Below are 26,775 nucleotides of genomic sequence, written 5' to 3' on the forward strand. Positions count from 1 at the left end.
TTTGAATCAAGATGAAAATGAATTTACCTTTCAGCAGGACAATAACCAAAGGCCAAATCCACACAGTTAGAGTTTTTACTTGCCTGAAAATCTATGGCAAGAATTTAAAATGGTTGTCTAGCAATGATCAACAACCAACTTGACAGAGCTTGAAGAATTTTGAAAAGAATAATGGGCAAATGTTGCACAATCCAGGTGTGGAAAGCTCTTAGAGATTTGCCCCCAAAAGACTTACAGCTGTAATCACTGACAAAGGGGATTCCAAGATGTATTAAATCAAGATATATAGTGTTATATTGTTTTCCACTTTGACATCATAGTATTTTATGTAGTTCATTGACAGAAAATGACAATTAAATCCCACTTTGTAACACAACAAATGTGGAAAAAGCCAAGGGGTGTGAATACTTTCTGAAGGCACTGTATTTGCCAGAAGGGAGTGGGACAGAATCGAACCCACAGCAACATATTTGGTCTATATTTGCACAGCCCTGACCGCTAGACCACACCAGGCTACAATTGAACAGAATTTTGGCAGTTGATTCGTAACCCTCTTTTCGATAATATTTGACCCGATTCAGGAAGCTAGGCGTATGTCGCAAGTCACGACTTCACAGGAGAGCTGTTTGAACATAAAGCATTTAAAAAAAACATCTAAATGCATTTTTTGCAGAAATGCCTTCTTGAACATGTGAACTTTCATGTGCCTTAATAACAAACTTGTATGCCATCTGTAAATACAAATAAAATTGTTAAATTACGAGCCTTGTTGGTTAAGCTACATAAAAAGACAGCAACCTACCCACTAACCATGATTGGCTGAGATAGTGAGTGGGCTTGACATGCCGAGAGATGAATTTGGATTGGTCTGCCATGTAGAAGGCTTTGTCTATTTGAGCTGGTCCAGTCTGTGTTGGTAATCCTGTCGAACGTGGCTTTTTTGCTCTCCACTTTCTGGTGGATCGAGTTTTGAAATCAGTGGAATTAGAGATGAGAAATCACCTGTTTCCGGATTACATCTTCAAACTAATGGCATTTGTGGCGTGGATCCGTGACAGGGAGACGCGTCCATCATGCATCATGATGTATACGGGTAAGATAGTCCAGCTAGCTACATTTTCAGACATTACACGTTTCTAATTCTGACAGAAAGTGGTTTAATTTCAAGCTAGTGTACTGTTGTTCCCCTATCTAGGTTAATTGTTTATCTAGGTAGCTAGCTATATGTCTTAAGCTAAAGTGTACAACACCCGTTGAATATGGCCGGTGTCAGTAAACATCTGCAAAAAGGCATAACAAAATTGTTGCCATCAGAGCTGGTTTGGCTGTTTTCATGTTATCCAGAGGTAAACAAATCATTGGCCAGAGCATCAATTGTGCGCTCTGAACTCAAGGAGATGGGTGGAGCTAAAGCTTAAGAGGGTGTGAATGATGCTGAATGGGTGTAGACAAAGAAGAGCTCTCACAAAACACTAAAATACAATTTTCTCAATAGTGAGTTTACAAGTTTATCAACTTTCAAAGCAGAATTACTTTCCCATTGTTCCTCAAATGCAGTGTATGATATACCATTTTGTAGCTCTGAGTCACTATTTTTATCCAACGTAAAAAAACATAAATTCAACTTCTGCTACATAGGAGCCAAATCTAGGTGGTGAGTCATATATATACTATAGATATGAGAAAAATCACGGGTTGTGTTTTTTGTGTCTTTTTGGTTTTAAAATCAGTCGGTCTCTTTCAAGCACCATTGCGCTCCGTTCCGTAGGCTACCTCACTATTCTCAATTTCATCTTGTCTTTACATCTGATATTATAGGCCTGTGTGTGCAATTACTTAAGCTATAGTTTAGGTGTAGACTAACGTACGGCCACATTTCGGATACACTTGTGTCATAGTGGAGACCAATATCTATGTTGTGTTATTAAGCTATATAAGATGATGGTTGTTGATGTGTATATATACATTTTAATTTTGCGGTAATAGGACCTATAGGCCTACAGTAGCAGTAGGACATTTATTCATATTCTGTCTGGTGCTTTTAGCTTTTGAGTGAGTGAGGGATGATGATTTTGATTGCTGGCTATTGTCAGAATGATTTGACTACCCCCACATGGCGAAAAAGACAACTGCAGGTTTTCAGTGGACATATCTAAATCACAAGGCTCATTTGAATGTCTTGATATGCAGGAACATTTTCTGCGACCAAAGAGTGATCAAATTAAGATCCAACATCTGTATGAAGTAGAAAGTCAACATAAATAAAAAAAATGTTGTTTGTTACATGAGAGCATGTATTCCTGTCATTCCAGTGGATAGGATACAGTAATACAAGCAGATTTATGTGTATAAAAAGAGTAACTTCATGTAAGAGGGTGAGGGTTTTGAGGTATGGGCTGAAAGCAATATGTCCAGTTGTTTATGTGTTTTATATTCAGTTGATGGCTAAGCTGCTTCGCATACACTGTATATATATATATATACACACTCCAGAGCTGAAAGGAAAGATCTAATAGTCTTTTTGTTTCTCAGTTTCTTAGATATGTATATTCTACATCAGTAACTTTCACAGTCTGTAACTCCCCCTTCTGCATATGCATGTGAACTTGGTATTGTGTCACATCATGGCATAGTAAGTTATATGTATTCCTTCTCTTCAGAAATCACTGTGCTTGTGGGTATTGCATTGGGTGCTATATCTACTCACCCCTATGTGTTCAAATACACAATGTATACATAGACTCATTCTATGTGTGTATGTACTGTACTGTGTTTAGCTACAGTATGTGCGCTGTAGAGTTAGGGAGAGGGGCCATCGACTTGCAATGAGATGGCATAGGGTTTGAAGAGATGAGAGAGATGTCAAGTGTGTGTGTATGTGCACAACAAATGTGTGTAGACCCAGTTAGGGTGTTGAGAGGTGCTGTCCCACTACAGTGATAGGTGTCAGATATGCCTGTGGAGCTTGGGCAGCTCTGATGAGGAGAGAGCAGGCCGGGGCTCGATGCCTCTGGTCTTCATGAAGCCCAGAAGCTGCTCGGGGATCTCAGCCAGCACGTCTTTGGCCAGCCGGGCCATGCTCAGGACCTGGTTCCCTGACTGGTCCATGTAGTCCCGGAAAGGAACAAACTGTATGGGAGTTGGGGGATGAATTACAACACTGACAGGACACACTACTGTAGTAGGGTACTGAAAGTATTGAATGTCTGGGAGAATAAACTTCTTGGTCCTACTGATCATGAACATCAAATACACTGAACAAAGACTAAAGCAACAAATTCAAGTTTAATTTGGAGAATCTCAGTTGCATTTCCCTGATTCCTCTGCTGCTTCTCAAACACCCTTGGATGAGAAGGTCAGACTGCTGACCTTTTCATCCATCCAATGGCTTTTAAGAAGGAGGCGATGAGAGTGGATGCGAGGAATCAATGATATGCAATTGAGATACTCACTTGTTGTCTGGCCACAGCCTACCTGCACAATGTCTCTTTCAGCAAAGCGCCCTCTGGAGGACACTCTGACCTCATCTCCATCCAGCTCCTCCATGGCTAGACAGAAGCACAACATATGATAAGCTTTTCAGAACTAGCACTCTGGGCAACAGTTGAAGTCAAAACATCTACAGATACTAGAAGGAAAATGTTATGTGCTACTAGCAGTTATTTTAAATCGGACTAATCACTGTTAAGCACTGTGGATCCTGTAAGTGCTTTTGAAAAGAAAGGTAATTCTAAAAGGCTTACAGAATTCAGCTGGCTTATAGAAAACCTCATTGAGGACTCTTCTCATTGAGTCTGATACTCGGACAACTAAACCCAGACATCAACAAGTATTTAATTTGTAAGTCGCTCTGGATAAGAGCGTCTGCTAAATGACTTAAATGTAAATGTAATGTATTCATAACTGCACACAATCCTGCCACACGACAGTACACAAACTCTTAGATAGACACATCCACACGAATGCACAGACACACACACACAGGAGTGCAGCAAAAGGAAAATAAACCAGACAACAAGCCTTGAAGCACACATCAACACACATTTTCAGACATAGCTACATCTGAAGAGTTTCTCTCCTGAAGTGCCATCAAGCGGTCTGAACTCATGACCTCTGCAATGCCTGACTGACTTCACAGCGTTCGATTGCCTAACCAAGGGGAAAATTCAGCAGAATCGAGCACAGATGATGCCCAGAGTTACACCTCATTGGGCTGAAACAGAGTCTACCCTCCCTCCCTCCCTCTCTCCCCTTAAGGAGTCATTGATCTGAAGAGGGCCTGGATACTTGACACTGCAACACTGACTTTCTAAAGGAACACTCAAAGGAGAAATGCACCTTAAAAATATAATAACAGCTGTGCAGGAGCCACTGTGCTTCTCTATTCTACCTTCAGGATTCTACCTCCAGGGGCGCCACACTCACCGTCAAACTTTGCAGGTCCAACCCCTACGATGATGATGGACATGGGGAGAGCAGCTGCCTGTAGGAAAAGAAAGAGGAATTACAGACAAACAGTAGTAGGCTATGCTTGGTTTTCAGACAGCCTTGATAGTGCACTGTCTGCAGACAAGATGGCCCTGCTGAAGGAGGAACTGTACTGTGTACTCCACTCACGTTGACCACAGCCTCCTTGGTCTGCACCATGTCAGAGATAACTCCGTCTGTGATCATCAACAACACAAAGTACTGAGAGCCATCTGTCACATCCTGTGCAGACCTGAGGGAGCACACGCACACATACACACACACACACACACACACACACACACACACACACACACACACACACACACACACACACACACACACACACACACACACACACACACACACACACACACACACACACACACACACAAGAGCATTAACAAGCTGTGTTAGGAGTGTGTGCCGGAGTGAGATTGAGAGTGAGTGAGTTTATATGTGATGGCAAATGTTTACAGCCTCTCACTAGAGAGATACTGTAATTAAGGACCGTTATCCAGTGAGCCAAGACACTTTGACCTCTGGCATTACCCAGTTGGCACCTCTCATCTCAGAACGAGAGGAGCGAACAAAAACAAAAGAGAAAAATTACATTTTTTCCAAATCCCCTTCATTCCAATTTCACCAAGTGAGCCACAGGCACTGTGAGGAATAAAATGAACAACAGAGACAGTCAATACATTCCAGGCCCAATGTGTTATTATGTTAGACAAGCTCCAAGACGCATCTCACAGTTGTTTGTCTGAGTCGGCAATGTTCTCCCTGGAGTGCCCTTCACCTGGTTTAGGCTCCAAGATTACATTCCTAATAAAGGTAAATAAGATGTTCCACCTGGCTGAGTGTAGCATCGATCCCTGTCTGAGTGAGACCAGAGCTATGACCACTATCCCCCCCTGACCGAGGGATTTACTGCGCTCTGATATATCTAAAATCCAGGGGTGTCAGAAACATATAAAGACCTACGGGATGTTAGACAGGTAACAGTGTAAGGGCAGTGGGATGACACAGGGGCTAGTACACTTCTCAAAGATCAAAATTGGTTGAAAGACGTCTTTTCAACATCTTTTCAACCCAAAATCCATACAGTAGCAGTCAAAAGTTTGGACACACCTACTCATTCAAGGGTTTTCCTTTATTTTTTAAAACTATTTTCTACATTGTAGAATAATAGTGAAGACATCAAAACTATGAAATAACACATATGGAATTATGTAGTATCCAAAAAAGTTTAAAACAAATCATAATATATTTTATATCGGAGATTCTTCAAAGTAGCCACAGTTTTGCACACTGTTGGCATTCTCTCAACCAGCTTCACCTGGAATGCTTGTCCAATGGTCTTGAAGGAGTTCCCACATATGCTGAGCACTTTTTGGCTGCTTTTCCTTCACTCTGCGGTCCATCACTCTGCGGTCCTTCACTCTGCGGTCCTTCACTCTGCGGTCTTTCAAAGTTCTTGAAATGTTCCAGATTGACTGACCGTCATGTCTTAAAGTAATGATGGACTGTCATTTCTCTTTGCTTATTTGAGCTGTTCTTGCCATAATATGGACTTGGTCTTTGACCAAATAGTGCTATCTTCTGTATACCTCCCCTACCTTGTCACAACACCACTGATTGGTTCAAAGGCATTAAAAATGAAAGAAATTTCACAAATTAACAAGGCACACCAGTTAATTGAAATGCATTCCAAGTGACTACCTCATGAAGCTGGTTGAGAGAATGCCAAGATTGTGCAATGCTGTGATCAAGGCAAAGGGTGGCTGCTTTGAAGAATCTGAAATATAAAATATATTTTGATTTGTTTAACACTTTTTTGGTTACTACATGATTCCAATTGTGTTATTTCATAGTTTTGATATCTTCACTATTATTCTACAATGTAGAAAAACCCTTGAATCAGTACTGTAGGTGTGTCCAAACTTTTGACTGGTACTGTATTGTCAACTTCTTGTGCTCATTATTCAGGTCACTTTACACAGTTGCTAGAATGGCCTTGCAATGCCCTGTTGCACTGTCCTCTTCCCTTTGCAATCATATGGTCAGTAGACTGAATGCTAAAACCGTTTTTCAAATTTTATTCTTAGCCAGTGCTTTCCTGAAATTACAGCCTCCATTATTTGAGTAGCACCAACAACTTCTAAATAACACTCTGGAGAAGACAAATGCTCTCAGCACACATAGAAACATGCATACTACTCAGAGCAGAAGCTACAGAAGAACATCAGTTGTCCGAAAGACACATTCTCCACACGGTGCTGTTGGCGCTCCTACAATGAGCCCCAATAGACTCATACAGTATAAACCCTCCTCCAGACACTCTGGTACAAGACAATGTAGCACATTATCTATGCAACAGGAGCGTGTGCTCTATGTAAGGTATGAAGCCTGCCTGTACAGGGAATATTAAGAATGAATAATATGTGCGCCAGCCATCTGCTCGTAAGGGAAAGGATCGCTGACTTGGGGAGAAAGAGCCTGGCAGAGATAACAGCTTAAAGTACATAGTATTGCCTTGCATGTCAAGGGGCTGTGTGTATGTGTGCGTTGTAATCTAGTACAGGGGTTCCCAAATGTTTTCACTTGAGGCCCCTCTTCCAGCATTGAGGAAAATCCCGTGCTCCTCCCCTGTGCACGCACCACGCCTATTTCTATGGGCACAAGCAATGTTCCTGACACAAACTGTTCACACGCCTCTTGTTGGTGGAGAGAATTTTGCATGTTTAAAGCTTATTTCCTGCAATTCTACATATTTTGTCATGGGTTGCAAATAACATTTAGCAGTTTTCCATGTCTAATGTGTATTCATGTGATATTCGAGTGACAAAAAAAATACAACAATATCTAAGGGCTAAAAAAATGGGCTAGTTAATCTGGACATTTCTAACAAGTTATAAATAGTTCTCTAAGGTATGCAATGACCAACATGGCAAAAGTAATTGATGATGCACTACCCAGTTTCTAAATTTCACCTTGTGCATTCTACTATTACAACTTTCAAGAGAAAGTTTAAAGCCGGCTTGGCTACCTGCCACCCACAAGATAGTAGTGTTGCACCTTGCATTCAAATCAAGTTCATTCCTGTATTGTCTACTGAGATCATATTATGAGTAGGTAGTGTGTCAGAGGTTTCCAGAGGTCTAGTCCATTGTGGTCTCCTTACCGTGCCACCTGGTTGATGACTGGAGAGAAGTTGGTGGGTCCGTAGAGTTGGACCGTTCTGAGGCCCTGGAAGTACGCCTCCAGCACTCCCTCTATCCCCACACAGTTTGGGTTTTCATTGTCACCACTCTGCATGGGACAGGAGGAGATGCATGTCACCATGAAACAGTTGTCAGCCTTAATGTACTTAAAGACATTCAGTTATAAATAACTTTATGGTAAATTGTTTCACTGGTGATCAAAACCTCAACAATCAAACTAACTTTACACATCCACTCCTTTCTACAACAAGGCACAGGAAAAGTAAGAGCTAAATGTGCAGCGTAATAACAATAAAACGAAAAAAAAATGTGAAAATAATAAATAACAATCTTTTTATAATAAATATGGGACTTCAATATTAAACAGCCACTGGAGAACCAACCAGCCCAGTGTTCACAGTGCTCATGCGTTGTTTTGTTGTTGTTGTATTTGTTTGGGAAGTAATGCTGCAGGTCAGAGAGCTCTGTTGGCTTGACAACAGCCACCAGTAGAGCGGAACCTGTGATTGGGGGAGGCTCCTCAGAAGGAAGTGAGGACGCTGGGAGGCCCCCGCATGCCTGGGAGATAAGCCGGCTTCTGAGTGCGTGTGGCCAGCTGTGACCACGGTGATGAGACTCGGCCCCTGCACCACACCCTGAACGCTGTCACAGCAGAACGCTGTCACAGCTGCACTGAGACAATGAGTGGGCACGTCTACTGCTGGTGTTTGAGATGTGATGGAGTGACGAGAGAACACTCTGCCATCATACAGACAGACAGACAGACCGACAGACAGACCGACAGACAGACCGACAGACAGACAGACAGACAGACAGACAGACAGACAGACAGACAGACAGACAGACAGACAGACAGACAGACACACCCTCAGGGTTGCCCTTGAGATGTTTACTTTTGGAAAATATGTCAGGAAGGAAATCAGCTTTTTTGGTTTGATGAACAGCAACTTTAAAGCAAGGCATACTTTCTCTGATTTATTATCTATTGTCACAATGTCCTTTTCTTCTGAATCTGAATGATCTGAGAAAAATCATTTATTTTAGGCAAATGTTTAAGTGGAGGGAAAGTATATGAAGCCAAACAACGGAAAATTACTTGTATGTGTCTGCCAGTTGATTTGCGTGCTTGTTTACTTTTCTCATCATCAGCACATCTCCTCCTCATGGGGGAGAGATTCCCAGAAGCAGCGCTCCACATCCTCAAGCAGATGATCCCCTTCTCTCTCCCCCTCCCTTCCTGATTGAGGGTTGGATTCAAAGACTCAAATCAAACAGGCTGCATCATCATAGCTTGGTTATTGAAGGTACACACTTGCTTTTTCTTGAACAGCTGTGTGTTTGATATTCAAGTGCTGGGTGAGTCACAGGCTTCTCTTGCTCTCAGAAGGTTCACCGAAGCAAGGTTAACCAGGAATAACCGATAACAAGCCTCCCTGCCGACTGGCCTTGTCCACACCAACCCGTAATGTGCAGCATTACACAAAATCCAGCTCTAATACAATGCATTCGGGAAAGTATTCAGACCACTTGACTTTTTACACATTTTGTTAAGAAACAGCCTTATTCTAAAATGTGTTAAATATACACTACTGTTCAAAGGTTTGGGGTCAATTAGAAATATTCCTTGTTATTGAAAGAAAAGCTTTTTTTTTTGTTAATTGAAATAACATCAAATTGATCAGAAATACAATGTAGTCATGTTGTAAATTACTATTGTAGCTGGAAACTGACAATTTTTTATGGAATTTCTACATAGGTGTACAGAGGCCCATTATCAGCAACCATCACTCCTGTGTTCCAATGCCACATTGTGTTAGCTAATCCAAGTTTATAATTTTAATAATTAATTGTAATGGATCATTCGAAAACCCCTTTTCAATTATTTTAGCACAGTTGAAAACTGCTGTTCTGACTAAAGAAGCATTAAAACTGGCCTTCTTTAGACTAGCTGAGTATCTGGAGCATCAGCATTTATGGGTTCGATTACAGACTCAAAATGTCCAGAAACAAAGACATTTCATCTGAAACTCATCAGTCTATTCTTGTTCTGAGAAATTAAAGCTATTTCATACAAGAAATTGCGAAGAAACTGAAGATCTGGTACAACGCTATGTACTTCTCCCTTCACAGAACAGCGCAAACTGGCTCTAACCAGAATAAAAAGAGGAGTGGGAGGCCCCAGTGTACAACTGAGCTAAAGGACAAGTACATTAGAGTGTCTAGTTTGAGAAACAGACACCCTCAACAGGCAGCTTCATGAAATAGTACCTGCAAAACACCAGTCTCAACGTCAACAGTGAAGAGGCGACTCCAGGATGCTGGCCTTCTAGACAGAGTTGCAAAGAAAAAGCCATACCTCAGACTGGCCAATATAAAGAAAAGATTAAGATGGGCAAAAGAACACAGATACTGGACAGAGGAAGATCGGAAAAAAATGTTATGGACAAACAAGTCTAAGTTTGAGGTGTTCGGATCACAAAGAAGAATATTTGTGAGATGCAGAAAAAATGAAAATATGCTGGAGGAGTGCTTGTCAAGCATGGTGGAGGCAATGTGATGGTCTGGGGGTGCTTTGGTGGTGGTAAAGTGGGAGATTTGTACAGGGTAAAAGGGATCTTGAAGAAGGAAGGCTATCACTCCATTTTGTAACACCATGCCATACACTGTGGAAGGAGCTTAATTGGAGCCAATTTCCTTCTACAACAGGACAATGACCCAAAGCACAGCTCCAAACTATGCAATAACTATTTAGGGAAGAAGCAGTCAGCTGGTATTCTGTCTATAATGGAGTGGCCAGCACAGTCACCGGATCTCAACCCTATTGAGCTGTTGTGGGAGCAGCTTGACCGTATGATACATAAGAAGTGCACCTCAAGCCAATCCAATTTGTGGGAGGTGCTTCCGGAAGCATGGGATGAAATCTCTTCAGATTACCTCAACAAATTGACAACTAGGATGCCAACGGTCTGCAAGGCTGTAATTGCTGCAAATTGAGGATTCTTTGACGAAACGAAGTTTGAAAGACATAATTGTTATTTCAATCAAAATCATTATTTATAATCTTGTAAATGTCTTGACTATATTTCCTATTCATTTTGCAAATAATTTCATTTATTTATTCATGGAAAACAAGGACATTTCTAAGTAACCTCAAACTTTTGAATGGTAGTGTATATTTTTTCCTCATCAATCTTCACACAATACCTCATGATGACAAAGCGAAAACCAGGTTTTAAGAATATTTTGCTATTTATTTTAAAAAAAGGTATTCAGATCCTTCTCTATGAGACTCGAAATTGAGCTCAGGTGCATCCTGTTCCCATTGATCATCCTTGAGATGTTTCTACAACTTGAAGTAAATTAAATTGATTGGACATGATTTTGAAAGACGCAGACCTGTCTATATAAGGTCCCACAGTCAACAGAGCAAAACAAAGCCCTGAGGTGGAAGGAATTGTCTGTAGAGCTCCGAGGCAGGATTGTGTTGTGGCACAGATCTGGGGAAGGGTATCATTCTTAAATGGAAGAAGTTTGGAACCACCAAGACTCTTCCCAGAGCTGGCTGCCTGGCCAAACTGAGCAAGGGATGGGCCTTGGCCAGGGAGGGGAACAAGAACCTGATGGTCACTCTGACAGAGCTCCAGAGTTCCTCTGTTGAAATGGGAGAACCTTCCAGTTGGACAACCATCCCTGCAGCACTCCTCCAATCTGGCCTTTATTGTAGAGTGGCCAGACAGAAGCCACTCCTCAGAAAAAGGCACATGACAGCCCGCTTGGAGTTTAGGACCATGCGGACGACTCCTAGCGGTCAGGTAGGCTGTTTGGAGTGTTTATCTGACATAATCATGTCCCCCCCACTTCTAAAACCAAAGTTGCACCCCTGAGAGAAATATATTTTCAATAACCATCTAAACTCCTGTGAAAAATATTTTCAACATCCAAAAGTATTGTACTTACTTCCAGCGCCGACAGAGATGGCCGCCTCGCTTCGCGTTCCTAGGAAACTATGCAGTTTTTAGTTTTTTTTACGTGTTATTTCTTACATTAGTACCCCAGGTCATCTTAGGTTTCATTACATACAGTCGAGAAGAACTACTGTATATAAGATCAGCGTCAACTCACCATCAGTACGACCAAGAATATGTTTTTCGCGACGCGGATCCTGTGTTCTGCCTTACAAACAGGACAACAGATTGGATCGCATGCAGCGACCCAAAAAAACGACTCCGAAAAAGAGGGAAACGAGGCGGTCTTCTGGTCAGACTACGGAGACGGGCACATCGTGCCCTACTTCCTAGCATTCTTCTTGCCAATGTCCAGTCTCTTGACAACAAGGTTGATGAAATCCGAGCAAGGGTAGAATTCCAGAGGGAAATCAGAGACTGTAACGTTCTGTGCTTCACGGAAACATGGCTCACTGGAGAGACGCTATCCGAAGCGGTGCAGCCAACGGGTTTCTCCACACATCGCGCCGACAGAAACAAACACCTTTCTGGTAAGAAGAGGGGTGGGGGTGTATGCCTTATGGCTAACGAGGCATGGTGCGATGAAAGAAACATACAGGAACTCAAATCCTTCTGTTCACCTGATCTAGAATTCCTCACAATCAAATGTAGACCGCATTATCTACCAAGAGAATTCTCTTCGATTATAATCACAGCCGTATATATCCCCCCCCAAGCAGACACATCGATGGCTCTGAACAAACTTTATTTAACTCTTTGCAAACTGGAAACCATTTATCCGGAGGCTGCATTCATTGTTGCTGGGGATTTTAACAAGGCTAATCTGAAAACAAGACTCCCTAAATTTTATCAGCATATCGATTGCGCAACCAGGGGCGGAAAAACCTTGGATCACTGTTACTCTAACTTCCGCGACGCATATAAGGCCCTGCCCCGCCCCCCTTTCGGAAAAGCTGACCACGACTCCATTTTGCTGATACCTGCCTACAGACAAAAGCTAAAAAAAGAAGCTCCCACGCTGAGGTCTGTCCAACGCTGGTCCGACCAAGCTGACTCCACACTCCAAGACTGCTTCCATCACGTGGACTGGGACATGTTTCGTATTGCGTCAGATAACAACATTGACGAATACGCTGATTCGGTGTGCGAGTTCATTAGAAAGTGCGTTGAAGATGTCGTTCCCATAGCATTTACATTACATTTACATTTAAGTCATTTAGCAGACGCTCTTATCCAGAGCAACTTACAAATTGGTGAATTCACCTTCTGACATCCAGTGGAACAGCCACTTTACAATAGTGCATCTAGCAACGATTAAAACATTCCCTAACCAGAAACCGTGGATTGATGGCAGCATTCGCGTGAAACTGAAAGCACGAACCACTGCTTTCAATCAGGGCAAGGTGTCTGGTAACATGACTGAATACAAACAGTGCAGCTATTCCCTCCGTAAGGCTATCAAACAAGCTAAGCGTCAGTACAGAAACAAAGTAGAATCTCAATTCAACGGCTCAGACACAAGAGGCATGTGGCAGGGTCTACAGTCAATGGACTACAGGAAGAAATCCAGCCCAGTCACGGACCAGGATGTCTTGATCCCAGGCAGACTAAATAACTTTTTTGCCCGCTTTGAGGACAATACAGTGCCACTGACACGGCCTGCAACGGAAACATGCGGTCTCTCCTTCACTGCAGCCGAGGTGAGTAAAACATTTAAACGTGTTAACCCTCGCAAGGCTGCAGGCCCAGATGGCATCCCCAGCCGCGCCCTCAGAGCATGCGCAGACCAGCTGGCTGGTGTGTTTACGGACATATTCAATCAATCCCTATACCAGTCTGCTGTTCCCACATGCTTCAAGAGGGCCACCATTGTTCCTGTTCCCAAGAAAGCTAAGGTAACTGAGCTAAACGACTACCGCCCCGTAGCACTCACTTCCGTCATCATGAAGTGCTTTGAGAGACTAGTCAAGGACCATATCACCTCCACCCTACCTGACACCCTAGACCCACTCCAATTTGCTTACCGCTCAAATAGGTCCACAGACGATGCAATCTCAACCACACTGCACACTGCCATAACCCATCTGGACAAGAGGAATACCTATGTGAGAATGCTGTTCATCGACTACAGCTCGGCATTCAACACCATAGTACCCTCCAAGCTCGTCATCAAGCTCGAGACCCTGGGTCTCGATCCCGCCCTGTGCAACTGGGTACTGGACTTCCTGACGGGCCGCCTCCAGGTGGTGAGGGTAGGTAACAACATCTCCTCCCCGCTGATCCTTAACACTGGGGCCCCACAAGGGTGCGTTCTGAGCCCTCTCCTGTACTCCCTGTTCACCCACGACTGCGTGGCCACGCACGCCTCCAACTCAATCATCAAGTTTGCGGACGACACAACAGTGGTAGGCTTGATTACCAACAACGACGAGACGGCCTACAGGGAGGAGGTGAGGGCCCTCGGAGTGTGGTGTCAGGAAAATAACCTCACACTCAACGTCAACAAAACTAAGGAGATGATTGTGGACTTCAGGAAACAGCAGAGGGAACACCCCCCTATCCACATCGATGGAACAGTAGTGGAGAGAGTAGCAAGTTTTAAGTTCCTCGGCATACACATCACAGACAAACTGAATTGGTCCTATCACACAGACAGCATCGTGAAGAAGGCGCAGCAGCGCCTCTTCAACCTCAGGAGGCTGAAGAAATTCGGCTTGTCACCAAAAGCACTCACAAACTTATACAGATGCACAATCGAGAGCATCCTGGCGGGCTGTATCACCGCCTGGTACGGCAACTGCTCCGCCCTCAACCGTAAGGCTCTCCAGAGGGTAGTGAGGTCTGCACAACGCATCACCGGGGGCAAACTACCTGCCCTCCAGGACACCTACACCACCCGATGTTACAGGAAGGCCATAAAGATCATCAAGGACATCAACCACCCGAGCCACTGCCTGTTCACGCCGCTATCATCCAGAAGGCGATGTCAGTACAGGTGCATCAAAGCTGGGACCGAGAGACTGAAAAACAGCTTCTATCTCAAGGTCATCAGACTGTTAAACAGCCACCACTAACATTGAGTGGCTGCTGCCAACACACTGACACTGACTCAACTCCAGCCACTTTAATAATGGGAATTGATGGGAAATGATGTAAATATATCACTAGCCACTTTAAACAATGCTACCTTATATAATGTTACTTACCCTACATTATTCATCTCATATGCATATGTATATACTGTACTCTATATCATCGACTGCATCCTTATGTAATACATGTATCACTAGCCACTTTAACTATGCCACTTTGTTTACATACTCATCTCATATGTATATACTGTACTCGATACCATCTACTGTATCTTGCCTATGCTGCTCTGTACCATCACTCATTCATATATCCTTATGTACATATTCTTCATCCCCTTACACTGTGTATAAGACAGTAGTTTAGGAATTGTTAGTTAGATTACTTGTTGGTTATTACTGCATTGTCGGAACTAGAAGCACAAGCATTTCGCTACACTCGCATTAACATCTGCTAACCATGTGTATGTGACAAATACAATTTGATTTGATTTGATTTGATTTGTATTTTCAGCTGTTTGAAACTGGTGTATAAAACCGAAAGTAAAAAATTCAAAAATTAAACTTGAAAACAGAAAGCATAGAAATAGCGCACATAGAACAGACCTACAGTACTGCTTCTTAGACTTGCTTACAATGAGAATGACAGATCTATAATTTACTTTATATGTGAATTTGGTTGCGTCGCCCAAAAAGTTACATATCGAAGCTTTAAATATCCCTACCAGCACTGCCTGAAATTAGCACTTTGGATCATGTTTTTAAGGACACACCTCAAATATTTCTATCCCTCCCATCTGAGCGCAAGTGAGCTGACAAAAGACAGGTAAATTACCATCCTTGCGCAACCGTTTAAAAATGGCAGCGTTTGTGTTGGAAAGGAAAGGGTTAACACTGAAGACAAAAAAAAACATCCAATCAGAAATTGGAAGAACAAAATTGAGCACACCACCATGCAATCTCCATAAACAAACATTGTCAGTGGAATGGCCTTTACTGAAGAGCTCAGTGACTTTCATGGCATCGTTATAGGATGCCGCCTTCCCAACAAGTCAGTTCATCAAATTTCTGCCCTGCTAGAGCTGTACCGGCCAACTGTAAGTGCTGTTATTGTGAATTGGAAACGTCTAGGAGCAACACCGGCTCAGCTGCGAAGTGGTAGGCCACACAAGCTCACAGAATGCGACTGCTGAGTGCTAAAATGCGTAAAAATCGTCTGTCCTTGGTTGCAACACTCACTACCAAGTTCCAAACTGCCTCTGGAAGCAACATCAGCACAAGAACTGTTCATAGGGAGCTTCACGAAATGGGTTTCCATGGCCGATCAGCCGCACACAAGCCTCCAAGCATCTGCTGGAGTGGTGTAAAGCTCGCTGCTATTTGACTCAGGAGCAGTGGAAACACGTTCTGAGGAGTGATGAATCACGCTTCACCATCTGGCAGTCCGACAGAAGAATCTGGGTTTGGCAAATGCCAGGAGAACGCTACCTGCTCGCATGTATAGTGCCAATAGGGATGTTTTTCATGGTTCAGGCCCCTTCATTCCAGAGAAGGGAAATCATTACACTACAGCATACAATGACATTCTAGACAATTCTGTCCTTCCAAATTTGTGGCAACAGTTTGGAGAAGGCCTTTCCTGTTTCAGGAATGGTTTGTTGAGATAGGTGTTGCATATTAACGCCCACAATTTTGGAATGAGATGTCCGATCAGTATGTGTGAAACACCGCTGCATTCAAACTTTAGATCACCAGTTACTTTGTGTGCGGAATGTGAAAAAGATGTTAATGTGAATTAACAGTTTGACATTTCTATTGGGAATTGCTTAGCCTAATGGTTGTGTTTTTGTGTTCTTATGATTGGGACCTACTGGCTTATTATGTCTGAGTGGAATGAGCTGCGTATTACAGTCAGCATCCTTTCAGCATCACGAGACTGTCACAATCACATCCTAGTGATTTTTTTAATGAAAGGTTTATTGTATTATTACGCAGCTAAAATCTGAATTGCAGTACAGGCCTACAGATAAAGAGAAATAAATAAGGTAGACAAAACAATTGTATAGATTAACAAAACAAAGAATTTGCTTTTAATGGTAATGGAGCCAGCATCGGAGAGTTCTTTCACAACAGTGTGCTCACTTATGGCGGAGACTGGAGCTTCTGGAAAGTGGCAACCCACTGGAGTTAGGCTAAATTATTTGATTATGGTGATGCCCGATTATCGGTGCCAGATGATGCAATTGGGTGGCTGGCCCTGATATTGTCCTCAGCTTTTCTGTAGCCTTCCTGTAGCCTTCCTATGATTCCAGCCGGTGGAGATGGAATTGGCTTGAAGGCCCTGATGTCGTCCTCAATCGTCTTCAGCTCAACCTCTTTGTAGCCTGGACTAAGTACTCCTCCACAACTAAACGTGTATCATATGTTCCGGGATTCATCCAATGACATTGAGGAGTATACTACCTCAGTCATCGGCTTAATCAATAAGTGCATCGACGACGTCGTCCCCACAGTGACCGTACATACATATCCCAACCAGAAGCCATGGATTACAGGCAACATCCGCATCGAGCTAAAGGCTAGAGCTGCCGCTTTCAAGGAGTGGGACACTAGAAATCCTGCTATGCCCTCAGACGAACCATCAAACAAGCAAAGCGTCAATACAGGATTAAGATTGAATCCTAATACACTGGCTCTGAAGCTCGTTGGAAGTGGCAGGGCTTGAAAACTATTACGGACTACAAAGGGAAACCCAGACGTGAGCCTACCAGATGAGCTAAATGCCCTTTATGCTCGCTTCAATGCAAGCAACACTGAAGCATACACGAGAGGACGAGCTGTTCTGGACGACTGTCTGATAACACTCTCGGTAGCCGATGTGAGTAAGACCTTTAAACAGGTTAACATTCACAAAGCTGCGGGGCCAGACGGATAACCAGGACGTGTACTCAAAGTATGTGCAAACTAACTGGCAAGTGTCTTCAACCTCTCCCTGACCAAGTCTGTAATACCTACATGTTTCAAGCAGACCACCATAGTCCCTGTGCCCAAGGAAGTGAAGGTAACCTGCCTAAATTATTCCCGCCCCGTAGCACTCATGGCTGATCATGGCTCACATCAACAGCATCCTCCCGGATACCCTAGACCCACTCCAATTCGTATACCGCCCCAACAGATCCACAGATGACACAATCTCTATCACACTCCACACTGCCATTTCCCACCTGGACAAAAGGAACACCTACGTGAGAATGCTGTTCATTGACTACAGCTCAGCGTTCAACACCATAGTGCCATCAAAGCTCATCACTAAGCTATGGACCCTGGGACTAAACACCTCCCTCTGCAACTGGATCCTGGACTTCCTGACGGGCCACCCCCAGGTGGTAAGGGTAGGCAACAATCCGTCTGCCATGCTGATCCTCAACACTGGGGCCCCTCAGGGGTGTGTACTTAGTCCTTTCCTGTACTCCCTGTTCACCCACGACTGTGTGGCCAAACACGACTCCAACACCATCATTAAGTTTGCTGACGACACAACAGTGGTAGGCCTGATCAACGACAACGATGAGACAGCCTATAGGGAGGAGATCAGAGACCTGGCAGTGTGGTGCCAGGACAATCTCTCCCTCAATGCGAGCAAGACAAAGGAGTTGATCGTGTACTACAGGAAAAGGAGGGCCGAACAGGCCCCCATTAACATCAACGGGGCTGTAGTGGAGCGGGTCGAGAGGTTGAAGTTCCTTGGTGTCCACATCACCAACGAACTATCATGGTCCAAACACACCAAGACAGTTGTGAAAAGGGCACGACAACACCTTTTCCCCTTCAGGAGACTGAAAAGATTTGCCCAATCAAGAGCATCCTGACCAGAAGCATCACTGCCTGGTATGGCAACTGCTCGGCATCTGACCGTAAGGCGCTACAGAGGGTAGTGCATGCGGACCAGCACATCACTGGGGCCAAGCTTCCTGCCACCCAGGACCTATATAATTGGCGGTGTCAGGGGAAAGACCAAAAAATTGTCAGAGACTCCAGTCACCCAAGTCATAGACTGTTTTCTCTGATACCGCACGGAAAGCGGTACCGGAGCGCCAAGTCTAGGACCAAAAGGCTCCTTTAACAGCTTGTACCCCCAAGCCATGAGACTGCTGAACAATTAATCAAATGGCCACAGGCCTATTTACATGGATACCCCCCCATTTTTTGTACACTGCTACTACTCTCTCTTTATTATCTACAGTATGTCAGGACCCGGTTACGAACCTGGGTCTCTGGAGTGAGAAACAGTCACTTAACCAACTGAGCCACGAATAGTCAGCAGAACCCAGAAGATGAGGCAGACACAGCAGTACTTAAGACGGTGTATTTAATAAAGTAAAAAGGAGAAGTCCTTAAATACAAAAATGGCAAATCCAAAAGGTCGTAGGAATAGCACAAAAAAGCCTCAGGAGATACTCAAAAACAAAAACAGAATTCCACAAGAGCATCCACCGGAATCGACAAGAATACACAGAACACTAGGGCTGGGTGCTAACATACAAACACAGAGCACAGAACTGAGGGAAACTAAGGGTTTAAATACAATCAGGGGAAACGAGGCACAGGTGCAAATAATAATGGGGAACAAGGGAAAAAACACAAGGTCAAAAAGCACAATGGGGGCATCTAGTGACCAAAACCCGGAACAACCCTGGCCAAATCCTGACAGAATCCCCCTAGGAACGGCTCCTGACGTTCCTACCAGCTCTCTCAGGGTGGAGGGCCCTGAACTGACGAATGAGGTCAGGGTCCAGGATGTCTTTGGCAGGAACCCAGGAGCGCTCCTCGGGACCGTAGCCTTCCCAGTCCACCAGATACTGCCAGGACCGCTGCACCCGGCGGGAATCCAGTATCCGATGGACGGTATAAGCCGGCTGGCCTCCAATGACACGAGGCGGAGGGGAGGTCTGTCTGCCTGGACAAGGGGAGAAAAAACAACAGGTTTTAACAATGAAATGTGAAATGTGGGATTAATCTTAAGGGATCTGGGTAAGTGTAGGCGATAAGAAACTGGGTTAACTCTCCTGGCAACCTTGAAGGGACCGATGTATTTTTGGGACAGCTTGCGAGACTCCACCCGTAGAGGTAAGTCTCTTGTGGAGAGCCAGACTCTCTGGCCGGGGCGCAGGGTAGGCCCGGGACGGCGACGTCTGTTGGCTTGTTGTTGGTACCTCTGTGAGGAACGCATAAGATTAAGACGGGTCTTCCTCCACATAAGCCGACAGCGTCTGACGAACCTCAAGGCTGAAGGCACTCTGACTTCTGCCTCCTGGTCCGGGAACAATGGAGGAGCATAGCCAAACTGACACTCGTGCGGGGACATACCAGTGGAGGAGGAACGTAAGGTGTTGTGCGCGTATTCGGCCCAAACCTTAAAGGATGACCATGTGGAAGGGTTGTCACGAGTCATACATCGGAGGGTGGTTTCCAGCTCTTGATTCATCCTCTCTGTTTGGCCGTTGGACTCCGGATGGTACCCTGAAGATAGACTGGCAGAAGCCCCCATGAGTTGGCAGAAGGCCTTCCAAAACCTTGAGGCGAACTGGGGACCTCTGTCAGAAACCATATCTTGAGGAATGCCGAAGACTCGGAACACATGATTAATTACCAACTCAGCCGTTTCCTTGGCAGAAGGTAACTTAGTCAGAGGGACGAACCTGGCCGCCTTTGAAAACCTGTCGATTATGACTAGGATAGTAGTATTGCCATGGGATGGAGGAAGTCCAGTAATAAAGTCCAATGAGATATGGGACCAGGGTCTGTGGGGAACAGGTAAAGGGTGAAGGAGTCCTTGAGGGCGGAGGTGAGAAGATTTGCCTTGGCAACACACGGGACAGGCATTGACGAAAGTGGCAACGTCTTCTCTTATGGTAGGCCACCAGAACTTACGCTGGATGAACTCCAAGGTGCGACCTACGCCCGGATGACAGGTGAGGCGAGAGGAGTGCCCCCACAGAAGGACCTGAGTCCTCACTGCCTTGGGACAAACAACCGATTGGCAGGACCTCCTTTCGGGTCCGGTTCGCTAGCTTGAGCACGTCTCACGGTATCCTCAACTTGCCACGAGATCGGAGCCACAATCTTAGCAGCAGGAAGGACAGGCATGTCTGTGTCATCTCGAATGGCAGGAGCGTAGACTCGGGACAGGGCATCCGGTTTGAGATTCTTCGACCCGGGCCGATAGGTGAGGATAAACTGGAATCGATTGAAGAAAAGAGACCATCTAGCTTGTCTAGAGTTCAACCGCTTCGCCTGCTGGATATACTCCAGATTTTTGTGGTCCGTAAGCACTTGAAACGGGTGAGAAGCCCCTCGAGCCAGTGTCTCCATTCCTTCAATGCCATCTTAACCGCTAGGAGTTCACGATCCCCCACATCGTAGTTCCTCTCAGTCGGGGTAAGCCGGTGTGAGAAGAAAGCGCACGGATGAAGCTTCTTGTCTTCACCCCTCTGAGACAGGACAGCTCCAACACCAACCTCTGATGCGTCTACCTCCACCACAAATGGTTCATCCGTAGTCGGTAGTATCAGGATGGGAGCAGAGAGAACGCGCTGCTTGAGTCCTTGGAAGGCCGTCTCAGCTTCTCTTCCCCACAAAAACCTTGCATTGCCACCCTTGGTTAAAGCTGAGAGAGGGGCTGCCACCAAGCTGAAGTTCTTGATGAACTTGCGGTAGAAGTTTGTGAAGCCCAGGAAACGCTGAACTTCCTTAACGGATTTGGGGGTGGGCCAATCCGCTACCGCCCCTACCTTCCTGGGGTCCATTTGGACTCGACCGGGTTCCACTACAAATCCCAGGAATTGTACTCGGGATGAATGGAATTCACATTTTTCCGGCTTAACGTACAGATGGCTGTCCAGGAGGCGTTTGAGTACTTGTCTGACATGCTTAGTGTGTTCTTGAAGGGAGCTCGAAAAGATGAGGATGTCATCCAAGTAAACGAACACAAATATGTTAAGCATATCCCTAAGCACATCGTTTATGAGCGCTTGGAACACCGCTGGGGCGTTGGTCAGGCCGAAGGGCATCACCAAGTATTCATAGTGACCAGTAGGCGTGTTGAAAGCGGTCTTCCACTCGTCACCAGGTCTGATCCGCACAAGATGGTATGCGTTCCGCAGGTCAAGCTTAGTGAAAACAACTGCTTCCTGGAGCAGCTCGAAGGCTGTGGCCATAAGGGGTAGTGGGTAACGGTTACGGACGGTTATGGCATTGAGTCCCCGGTAGTCGATGCAAGGACGTAATCCACCGTCTTTCTTGGCCACAAAGAAAAACCCTGCTCCCGCCGGGGAGGTGGATGGACGCATGAGGCCTGCTTCCAGAGCGTCCTTGATGTAGGTAGCAGCTCGTTCGGGTGGAGATAGGGAAAAGATCCGACCCCTGGGGGGGCAAGTGCCCGGAAACAGGTCGATGGGGCAATCGTAAGGTCTATGGGGTGGTAGCATGGTGGCCCTCTGTTTGCTAAACACCAGTTTGAGGTCATGGTAACACTCGGGAACTCGGGTCAGGTCGATGGATTCTAAAGACTCGGGAGTAGAACTCGGGAATTCTGGAAAATACAAGTAGCTTGGCACGTAGGACCCCACTGCTTGATAGTGCCCACAGACCAGTCGATGTGAGGGTTATGGCTGTGAAGCCAGGGGTATCCAAGGACGAGAGGGAACTCGGAACAGGAGATCAAATGAAAGTTCATCAATTCCTGGTGTTGTGAAACTGAAAGTCGCAAGGAGGTAGTGACATGAGTGACAAGTCCAGATCCCAAAGGGCTTCCATCCAATGTAGTGACCCTCATGGGTTCACTTAGAGGTTCAGAGGGAACGCCATTCTCCTTCGCCCAGACACCATCCATGAAGTTACCTGCGGCTCCAGAGTCTACCAAGGCTTGAAGGTGAAGCTTGTGGTTGTCCCAGGAGAGGGTGACTGGAATGAGCAGACGGGAGTTGGACGGATGGGAGGAGGTTATGTTTCCCGTTACAGTTCCCCCGGTCTGTACGGGACAGAGCGTTTCCCTGGAGCCCGGGACACATGGAACGGAAATGGCCCGGTTTGCCGCAATATAGACAGCATCGCTCCCTCATCCGGCGGTCTCTCTCAGCCTGGGAGATGCGTCCAATCTGCATGGGTTCCGATGGAGCTAGCGAGGATAAAGGTGGGGACTCGGAGCTGGGACTGATAGGGGCTAGAGGTCTACGGTTGAGTTCTCTCTCTCTCAGACGCTGGTCAATGCGTGAGGCCAACTTGATCAGGGACTCGAGATTGTCCGGTGGTTCCCGAGTGGCCAGTTCATCTTGGATAGTGTCGGAAAGGCCTTTCAGAAAGCACACCGTGAGCGCCTCGTTGTTCCAGCCACTTGCTGCTGCCACCGTGCGGAACTGGATGGCATAGTCCGTCACGCTGCGCCAACCTTGGTGGAGAGTCAGGAGCTGTTTGGCTGAGTCAGAACCACTGCTTGGGCCTTGAAACACTCGTTTGAATTCCTCAGCAAAGGCAGAGTAGCTGGCACAGCAGGAACTATGGGCATCCCACACAGCAGTAGCCCAGGCCAGGGCTTTTTCCGACAGCAGGGTGATGATATAAGCGATCTTAGACCGGTCGGTGGGAAACGACGAGGGTTGTAGCTCAAAGGAGAGAGAACATTGGGTGAGAAACCCTTTACAAGCACTTGGATCACCTGAGAACCGTTGGGGAGGTGGAAGACGAGGTTCAGCCAGGGGGTTAACTGCCATGGGTACGTGAATCTGAGGTACTGGGACGGGAACTGTTGCCGGGGTAAGACGATCAGATATTTGCTTAATGGAAGTCAGCATCTCCGACAGAAGATGACAATGTCTAGCCATTAAGGCCTCTTGCTGAACCAGGGCGGCTTCGTGGCGTTGGACAGTCTCCTGGTGGTGGGACAGCATGGCAAAAAGGTCCTGGGAACTGGCTGCCTCTGGGTTCATTTTTGGCTCTGTGTTTCTGTCAGGACCCAGTTACGAACCTGGGTCTCCGGAGTGAGAAACAGTCACTTAACCAACTGAGCCACGAATAGTCAGCAGAACCCAGAAGATGAGGCAGACACAGCAGTACTTAAGACGGTGTATTTAATAAAGTAAAAAAAGGAGAAGTCCTTAAATACAAAAATGGCAAATCCAAAAGGTGGTAGGAATAGCACAAAAAAGCCTCAGGAGATACTCAAAAACAAAAACAGAATTCCACGAGAGCATCCACCGGAATCGACAAGAATACACAGAACACTAGGGCTGGGTGCTAACATACAAACACAGAGCACAGAACTGAGGGAAACTAAGGGTTTAAATACAATCAGGGGAAAACGAGGCACAGGTGCAAATAATAATGGGGAACAAGGGAAAAAACATAAGGTCAAAAAGCACAATGGGGGCATCTAGTGACCAAAACCCGGAACAACCCTGGCCAAATCCTGACACAGTATGCATAGTTACTTCACCCCTACCTACATGTTCAAGTTACCTTGACTAACATGTACCTCCGCACATCGACTTGGTTCCGGTACCCCCTGTATATAGCCTCATTATTGTTATTTTATTGTATTACTTTTTATTATTTTTTACTTTAGTGTATTTGTTAAATATTTTTGTAACTTTTCTTGATCTGCACTGTTGATTAAGGTCTTGTAAGTAAGCATTTCACGGTAAGGTCTACACTTGTTGAATTTGGCACATGTGGCAAATAAAGTTTTATTTTATTTGTTAGTAGCAGACCAAAGAGTGGCTCAACCTCAGGCCTGTTAGATTCAGTTGGACGCATTAAGTGATGCTATGTTTCTGTAGTTTTTGTTGTTGTTGGTACAACGTGTTGGAAGATTTTGTTTCTCCCACGATGAACGATGGTCCAATAGCCATCGTTCACCACTGCTGGTCTGATGAGAGTGGATTGCGCAGTGAGATGGAAGAGTAAATAGGTATTTTGCCATCATAGCCTTAGCCGATGGTAAGAGGTAGAATAGACACTGGCTGGAACACGGTTTTAACCAATCAGCATCCAGGATTAGACCCAGCCATTGTATAATTGAATTCATAGACTTCACCGTGGTTCTGCTATGGCTAAAGGCCTCTTCTGCCGCAATGCATGACTCCTTTCAGCACATTCCTATCCCGTGATTGAGTCCTGCTTTGGCTCTTAGGCCAATCAAGGGCATGATTGGCTGCACAATCAGCCCCAACCCTTTAAAATGCTGCTCTTCTCCTTGAAACGCAGGAGCTGATTTTGAGTTATTAGGGCCCTGGGACAGTGGTCTCTAACCGCATTTGCTCCCACTCCCCCTTTTTTTTGCCTCCCATCTCTGCCTCTCCCCCACATGAAACACAGATTAACCCACATATTCACACCTAAAGATACTAACACACATACACCTACAACTTTAGTTGTATTAAAGGTACAAATGTGCACAAAATGGAGAAGCACACCATGAGAAAGAATCTGAAGTATAGCTGGAGGTTTCTTACTCCAATCTGATACAAAATATGTGTATGTACTTCTGGATTTGGATCTATCAGAGTGTGTCTAGTATCAGAGTTTGTGTGTGTGTGTGTGTGTGTGTGTGTGTGTGTGTGTGTGTGTGTGTGTGTGTGTGTGTGTGTGTGTGTGTGTGTGTGTGTGTGTGTGTGTGTGTGTGTGTGTGTGTGTGTGTGTGTGTGTCTAACCAGAGGGAAGGCGTGGGAGATCTTTCCGTCGGGGGGCAGCTTGGCTCCGAAGCCATAGGCTGGGAAAAGCTTGTCACTATCGTAGTCCTGGATGATCTCCCCCACAGCTTTGAGTGCCATGGCGTAGGCATTCATCTGGTACGGGTTCATGTAGTGGAGGGAAGTGGGCTGAGACGGATTACCTGTCAGAGAGCACAGACAAACACACATAGAGACACAACTGAAATTAATATAAATGAATGTCCACTCACTGCTGATTCCTGTCGTGACCTATTCCACTGTGTTATATAATATGTGCATAAATGTATTTTTGATATGGCCTATGACAGCCCTAAGCTCCAGACTTACCATTAGAAGCAGTGAAGTCGATGGCTACTGTGAAGTTGAGTTGTGTCCTGGTGGGAAGGACATAAAATAGATAAACTTGATCCAAATTAGAATACTGGCGTCTGAGAGGACCAAACCTCTTCAACCAGGACTTTGATCAATAGTTTATTGAGTAGTTCTATTACTCTGGCCCTGGTCCTATGGGCCAAATTGACTAACTGGTTAGATGGAGTTATTTGCATCACATTCACACTGCTCCATGTCCAAGACCTTTAGTCTGGGGGTTCTCAAGCTGTTTATCCACATAACGATGGGCCGAATTAATACTGGGCTAATTAACATTCAACTCACCCGCCTCGGATGAAATCCACAAACGTATACTCTGACTCCACTTTGAAGGACAGCAGTGTTACCTGGTGATCGTAGTGAGGGTGGGGGGATGGGGAGAAGGATAGTATGATAACAACAATTACCCCTATAAATCAATACAATGTTGAAGCTGACAGGCAGATATGAGGAAGGTACTTACCGTGCCAGAGTTGATGTATTTCTTTTTCTTGCCCTTCTTTTTTGCATTTAAAACCTGGTTTGTGGAAAATAAACGAATGGATAAGAAAATGATTACAGCAAATTATTAAAGCAATATGAACTGAAGATGCTTGTGGTAAATATTGTGCATAATGTGGATGTGCATATCTATTCAAGGTACAACAAACTTGACAACTGAAAGGATATGCCTGGTAATAGTAATGAAAATTGAAAACATGAAATTGGAACGGTGGTGGTTGCTGATAATGGGCCTCTGTACGCCTATGTAGATATTCCATAAAAAATCTGCCGTTTCCAGCTACAATAGTCATTTACAACATTAACAATGCCTACACTGTATTTCTGCGAAATGTTATGTTATTTTAATGGACAAAAAAAGTAATTTTCCTTCAAAAACAAGGACATTTCTAAGTGACCTCAAACTTTTGAAAGGTAGTGTATGTACACT

The 26,775-nt window shown here is 45.0% G+C and overlaps 1 protein-coding gene across 3 annotated transcripts in view; it reads right to left on the minus strand.

The window, feature by feature from the left end:
• Window positions 1-2,410: 2,410 nt before the first annotated feature.
• Window positions 2,411-26,775, minus strand: part of cpne5a (copine Va) — a 107,492-nt gene continuing 83,127 nt past the window's right edge. For all 3 annotated transcript variants that reach the window (XM_064957703.1, XM_064957702.1, XM_064957700.1), the window contains 9 exons: window positions 26,308-26,361; window positions 26,130-26,191; window positions 25,800-25,846; window positions 25,452-25,633; window positions 7,652-7,779; window positions 4,618-4,720; window positions 4,426-4,483; window positions 3,475-3,548; window positions 2,411-3,129 (listed from right to left, as the gene is read on the minus strand). In XM_064957703.1, the coding sequence (XP_064813775.1) occupies window positions 2,947-3,129; window positions 3,475-3,548; window positions 4,426-4,483; window positions 4,618-4,720; window positions 7,652-7,779; window positions 25,452-25,633; window positions 25,800-25,846; window positions 26,130-26,191; window positions 26,308-26,361 (891 nt within the window). In that variant the 3' untranslated portion in view covers window positions 2,411-2,946. The remainder of the gene's footprint in view (window positions 3,130-3,474; window positions 3,549-4,425; window positions 4,484-4,617; window positions 4,721-7,651; window positions 7,780-25,451; window positions 25,634-25,799; window positions 25,847-26,129; window positions 26,192-26,307; window positions 26,362-26,775) is intronic.

This window comes from Oncorhynchus masou, chromosome 33 (genome assembly GCF_036934945.1).
Source record: "Oncorhynchus masou masou isolate Uvic2021 chromosome 33, UVic_Omas_1.1, whole genome shotgun sequence".
NCBI classification, from domain to species: Eukaryota; Metazoa; Chordata; class Actinopteri; order Salmoniformes; family Salmonidae; genus Oncorhynchus; species Oncorhynchus masou.